The sequence below is a fragment of the Nestor notabilis genome, unplaced genomic scaffold (assembly GCF_000696875.1).
Source record: "Nestor notabilis isolate BGI_N333 unplaced genomic scaffold, ASM69687v1 scaffold9014, whole genome shotgun sequence".
NCBI lineage: Eukaryota > Metazoa > Chordata > Aves > Psittaciformes > Psittacidae > Nestor > Nestor notabilis.
This window is the reverse complement of record NW_009926027.1, coordinates 50,958-56,562: the sequence shown is the minus strand read 5'-3', so window position 1 is coordinate 56,562 and position 5,605 is coordinate 50,958. Positions and strand designations below refer to the sequence as shown.

The window sequence follows — 5,605 nt, the reverse complement described above, 5'->3', positions numbered from 1 at the left end:
GCTGCTGGCCACGGACCTCTGTTCATCAGTAGCTACTTCTATGGTATTCTTTGTGGGTTTTAGGCAGTTCCCAGCAGTGCTTATCAGAGCATGTTGGCATACAGTGTTCTTCACCTTTTTATGCAAAAGAATTACGAGGTGGCATGTGAGCTGTATACCAAATGCTACATAGACTTACAAATGGGAGTTTTGTTCTTTTCTTTGGCAGTGAATGTTACACAGAGAAGTGTGTCATGAATAATTATTTTGGAATTGGTCTGGATGCAAAGATTTCTTTGGACTTCAACAACAAACGTGATGAGCACCCAGAGAAGTGCAGGTGGGTTGGGCTTTGTCTGACCTTTGGGCACTGCCAGAAGCAACTGAAACCACTTTATATTTATGTGTGGATTTGAAGCGGATTGTGTACAAGTGTGCTCAATAGTTATATTGTCAATCTTGTCTGAATAATCCTCCTTCAAGGCTTGGAATCATGAGGGAGGAGATAAGTTACTGATTTATTACTGATTCATTATGCTGTTGTGGCTAGTATAAGATCTTTGAGTAGCTGCATTGGTGTGGATTTAGTGTGTTGGTTCTATTTACTTCATGATCTCACAAATTCTGCTACTGGGCTTGCTGTTTAGACATGAAAGAAGCACATCTCAGCTCTAAATGCCATAGAGGCTGATTTTGGCTTGATTCTAACTTAATATAATCCACAGGTTTTGGCCTTTTGAATACCTGGGGTGCTTTGTGTGTGATTGGTACATATGCTGTACTTGAGCTAGTACAGCAAAATGCTGTTGATGGCCTGGTATATGAGATAATTAACAGGTTCTGTACTAGGAGAATCTGAGTATCTTTCTGGTAGTGTGTGTTACTAAGTCATCCTCGGTTCCTACCTGACATTAATTTAAAGGGGAGTAGTTTCCTAGCACAAGCGATGACCATATTGAGTGCTTGACCCTTTTGGAAGCAAAGCACCTTTGTGTTTTAGGATGTAGGAGATGCCACTTCATTGTGGAGTTTTTTTTCTTCTAAGCAAAAAGGTAAATGCCTGTGCTAACTTTTCCTCTTTTAATTTGACCCCTTAGAAGTCGTACTAAAAACATGATGTGGTACGGAGTATTGGGGACCAAGGAGCTGCTACACAGAACGTATAAAAACCTGGAGCAGAAAGTCTTGCTGGAGGTGAGGAATTAGCATACTCTTCTGTTCCTAAAACTGGGCTGCCCTTCAGACATTTAGACTTTGGTGTAGTGATTCTTCTTGCTGACATTAGGGTATTACCCTTGCCTGCCTGATACAATGTGCTTGTTGTGTCTCACCCTGAGCTAGCTAAAAGTGGCTTCCGGTTCTGGAAGATAACTTGTATTCTCAGCCCATAGACTAAGTGTCACCCTGCTGGAAAGTGTTAGCTGTCCCCCACTCAGTATTCAGCATAGGTAAGATTGTTATATGTGGTATCTCATGTGAATACATCATTTTAGATAGTAGGTGCAGTGTAAAGCTCTTAATTTAACTATTCTATAATGTGCATCAAACTAGAAAAGAAATAGTGTTGTACAGGCCATGTACAGCATAAAGAGGTAGCTTGCAGAAGGGACCCTCATCACAGCAGACTCTGTAGGTGTTTCAGGAGTTTTAGTCCTCTTTCTTGAGGAATAAACCAAGGAACTTTGCCAAATATCTCAGATGTGCCCTATTCCTGTTTGGGGAAAAGATGCAACAGCATCTCTCTAAAATCCATGTCTGCCAAAAGAGATGTGGTTCATGCGACATGAGTGGATATGTTCTACCCTCGTAGGCAAATAATAAAATGGAGGTAACTGGATTAATTTATTACTAAGCTGTGCAGGCTGTTTTCTATTCTTAGAGCAGGGGCTCTGTCCTGCTGTGCTGAGAGTAACATTGCCTTCTTTTCTGTGCAGTGTGATGGGAGGCCAATCCCTTTGCCCAGTCTCCAGGGAATTGCTGTACTCAACATTCCCAGCTACGCAGGAGGCACCAACTTCTGGGGGGGAACCAAGGAAGATGACGTGAGTATTCTCTAAAACAGTATGGAAAATGTTTGTACTTACTGTTGCTTTTGAAGTCACAAGAGATAATAGTGCTTGGAAGAAGAGGGCAAGGGGCCTGTGTGCACATACTTTCTATGTGAAATGGTAAGAAACTCAAATTGAGTCTTCAGCAGCTTCACCTAAACAATCTATAATGACTCAGAAAACAAACAGAAAACAGACCATTTGGACTTCCAGGAAGTGCTTTAGATTGACCTCAACCTCAGACTGAGAGGTAAAGCCCCTTGAAGGGAAATGGAGTTAGATCCAGTCAGAAACATTGTGTTCTTTGAGTTGAAGAAGTGCTTACTCTCATAAAGAGTAATGATTGCTTTGTGGCCTACAGCCTTTGTGTTTGAATTATACTTTAGCTGTCGCTGGAAGCCTAGTGACAGTTTTTCTCTCACAGCAGATCTTTACTTTCTAGCCTCAGCTGTTAATTTTATACAGATTAAATAGTACAATTGAAAGCCAACCCCCTGATCTGCACCAAAAGGGGGTAAAGGTCTCCAGAGCTGTATATCAACTGAATTCTCTCTGTTTTGTATCTGGCTAGACATTTACAGCCCCCTCCTTTGATGACAAGATTTTGGAGGTGGTGGCAGTGTTCGGTAGCATGCAGATGGCAGTGTCACGGGTGATAAACCTACAGCATCATCGCATTGCGCAGGTATCAGTTGTTTTTGTGAGCTCTTCTTGTCTTCCCCCATATCCATTTTGTGATACTTTTGCCAGTTTCAGTCAGTAAAGCCCTCCCAGAAGAGGGCGCTCTGTGATCCATGGAAAATGCATCTACCAGGGCTGAAAATGAGCATGTTCAGGGGCAGTTTGGCCATGGAATTGTTTGCTAGCACTCACTTGGTACGAGTTAGACCTGCAACTCAAGTACAAATTAATTCAGACACACAGCAAATGGTCCCTGCTGCACAAGGGCAAGGCCTGCCTTGCCACCCAGGCACATGTGCCTCTAGTAATGCCAAAGATACAGTACCTGGGGAAGTGTTTTGGGAAGAAAGAGAATGTCTCATGCTTTTGGAAAACCAACGTTTTAGAGCTCTGATTCAATCACTTGCAGTGTCGAACAGTGAAGATAGCAATCCTTGGAGAAGAGGGAGTTCCTGTGCAAGTGGATGGAGAAGCCTGGATCCAGCCTCCAGGTTACATTTGGATTGTTCACAAGAACAGGGCACAAACCCTCACCCGAGACAGGGTAAGAGCAGCCTTTCATACACTGTGTAGTACACACGTTTCGATGGCACATGTTCCCAGCGAGCATGGTGAGCTTCTCTCTGTGAATGTACAAAGCGTATTTTGCTACATCCCATAACATTTTTTTGAAAGAACATGGTCAAACTTGCATTCACCACTTGGGAAATCACAGCAGTAAGGTTGTTTATGCAAGCTTCTTTTGCTTCCTTGTCTAGGTACCTTGGGACAGCATTTCTTAACATGCTTGCATGCTGTTTTTTCCACAGGATGCCTGCCTCATTGAGTACCACGGATTGTCTAGAGAAAACTGCTTATTGCTTTAATTTCTCATTATCGTTCAACACGTGGCTTATACCTCCTTGACCAAGTAAAGCAGTGCCTTATGCCTTGTTCAGCAGCATGTATCTGTCTCATCTCATAATTTTCAAATATATCTGGTGAACAGCAGCACATAAGGAAGTGTCCTAGTTGATTTACTGTATTAATGAATGGTGTAAAGCTAAAGGAAAGGATAAAGGCCTTGCTGTGGCACCAACAGGCTTTATGGTTCCTTGCAGCTCTGTAACTGTCTGCGTACAAACAGTTTGGTTGGTAGCAGCTCTTAATACTTTCCAGCATAACACCCCTTTGCCCAACTTCTAGAACAAATCAGAGTCCTCTGCAAAGGACTCACCTCCTGCCTAACATGAAAAGAGAGAACAATGTAGAGTCAAAAAGGAAGGCAGTGGGATACAGGCACATTGCCCGGCAGGAAGTTACAAGTATGATGGTATGAAAAGAAAGCAAAGGTGGGCATACAAAGCCCCTGTTATGGTAGGTCAGGGCAATACCCAAGACCCCTTAAGCTGGAGAAGGACAGTGGGTATTGATCACAGAATCACGGAACAGTTTGGATTGGAAGGGACCTTTAAATGTCATCTAGTCCACCCTTCCTGCTACGAGCAGGGAGGTCTTCAACTAGATCAAGTTGTTCAGAGCCCTGTCCAACCTGACCTTGAATGTTTCCAGGGTTGAGGCATCTACATCTCTGGGCAACTTGTTCCAGTGTTTCGCCACCCTCATCATAAAAAACGCCTTCCTTATATCTAGCCTGAATCTACCCTATTTTAGTTTAAAGCCATTGCCCCTTGTCCTATCACCCCTTGGTGCAAATGTTGTGGGAGAGGATGAGACAGGAATAGTGCATGCAGGCTTTCCTGGTGAGAGCTTCTGCAGTGTCACATGGAGACTTGGAGGAGGGGGAGTGACCAAAGGAGATAGCACAGAGAGCTCCTGCTGAAAAGGTGGGAGGGAGAAAAGAGTCAACCTGCAGGTAGGTATGATGGGAAAGGTGGAGTGAAGCATAAGAGGTAGAGAGGACACGCAGGTCCTGTAGTGAGTGTGCTGTGTGCTAGGCCATCTGAAGCCATGGCTATGATTGTGCCATCCCATTCCTCATTGCTTGCAAACCCGGTTTTGCAAGCATGGAATTGCTGCTGAGGAAGAGGTTCCAGTTTTGCAGAGCAACGTTCAGGTTTTGTCTTGACTGTGGGCTTATCTGTATTTTTCCTGCCATCCTTGAAATCACCATTGCATACTCCTTCCTTCCTAGAATAAATCTGTCCTATGCAGTAGATGAAGTGGGGTCCTCTTCTCACATGTGTGACCCTGTACCTTTGGTAATGTTTTTCAAATGTGCTTTGGGATACTTAGTTTCCTAACTAAAAGATGGAAGAACTCAAATTCTCTCATGTGACCTTATCTGGACCATTGAAGAGTCATCAGCAGGGTTGAGATCAGCAGGTAACTTGCTCTGTATGCTGACAGAGCCTGGTTTTGTCTTGTATAAGGAGCAACAGGGGAAGGGAGCACTTTACCACAGGGCTTCACAGGTATTTGCAGATACAGGAGAATGGCATGTCCCCAAAACCTGGGATCATCCCCAAAGGCAGTTATGTTCTAATGGACACTGGCCTTTCTGCTCCATCCATCTCCTCTCTCTGCCTTTAGTCCTGTGCTTCTTACCTAGTCTGTACTCATCTCATTTGACTGCCCAGGCCCAGGGTTCATAACTACCATTTTCTTCTTCTTTCCCATCTATCCATCACAGTCAATCTCCTTTCCTTTTCTGACTCCCCAAATGCTTCATTAAAGCTTTGCACCCCTGCCTTGTTCTCATAATCTTCTCTGAATTATTCGTCCTATTTCAATCTTCCCCTCCCATTGTCCCTTCTCTTATCTAACCTTCTCTCTTGCCATTTCATGCACTTGTTGATCTGTCTGTCCTTGCCCTGAAGCTTTGTGGGTCAGTTTTCATTCTCACCATATCCAATTTTGATCCTTCTGCATTGGATCTGCTTTTCTTCCTCCTGTAC

The 5,605-nt window shown here is 43.7% G+C and overlaps 1 protein-coding gene across 1 annotated transcript in view; it reads left to right on the top strand.

Annotated features, from left to right (window-relative positions):
* The window catches only part of DGKD (diacylglycerol kinase, delta 130kDa), a 41,981-nt gene that overhangs the window by 30,567 nt on the left and 5,809 nt on the right, over positions 1 to 5,605 (top strand). Inside the window, exons 18-22 of the mRNA XM_010013320.1 lie at positions 209 to 319; positions 1,077 to 1,173; positions 1,914 to 2,021; positions 2,599 to 2,712; positions 3,118 to 3,252. Coding sequence (XP_010011622.1) covers positions 209 to 319; positions 1,077 to 1,173; positions 1,914 to 2,021; positions 2,599 to 2,712; positions 3,118 to 3,252 — 565 coding nt within the window. The remainder of the gene's footprint in view (positions 1 to 208; positions 320 to 1,076; positions 1,174 to 1,913; positions 2,022 to 2,598; positions 2,713 to 3,117; positions 3,253 to 5,605) is intronic.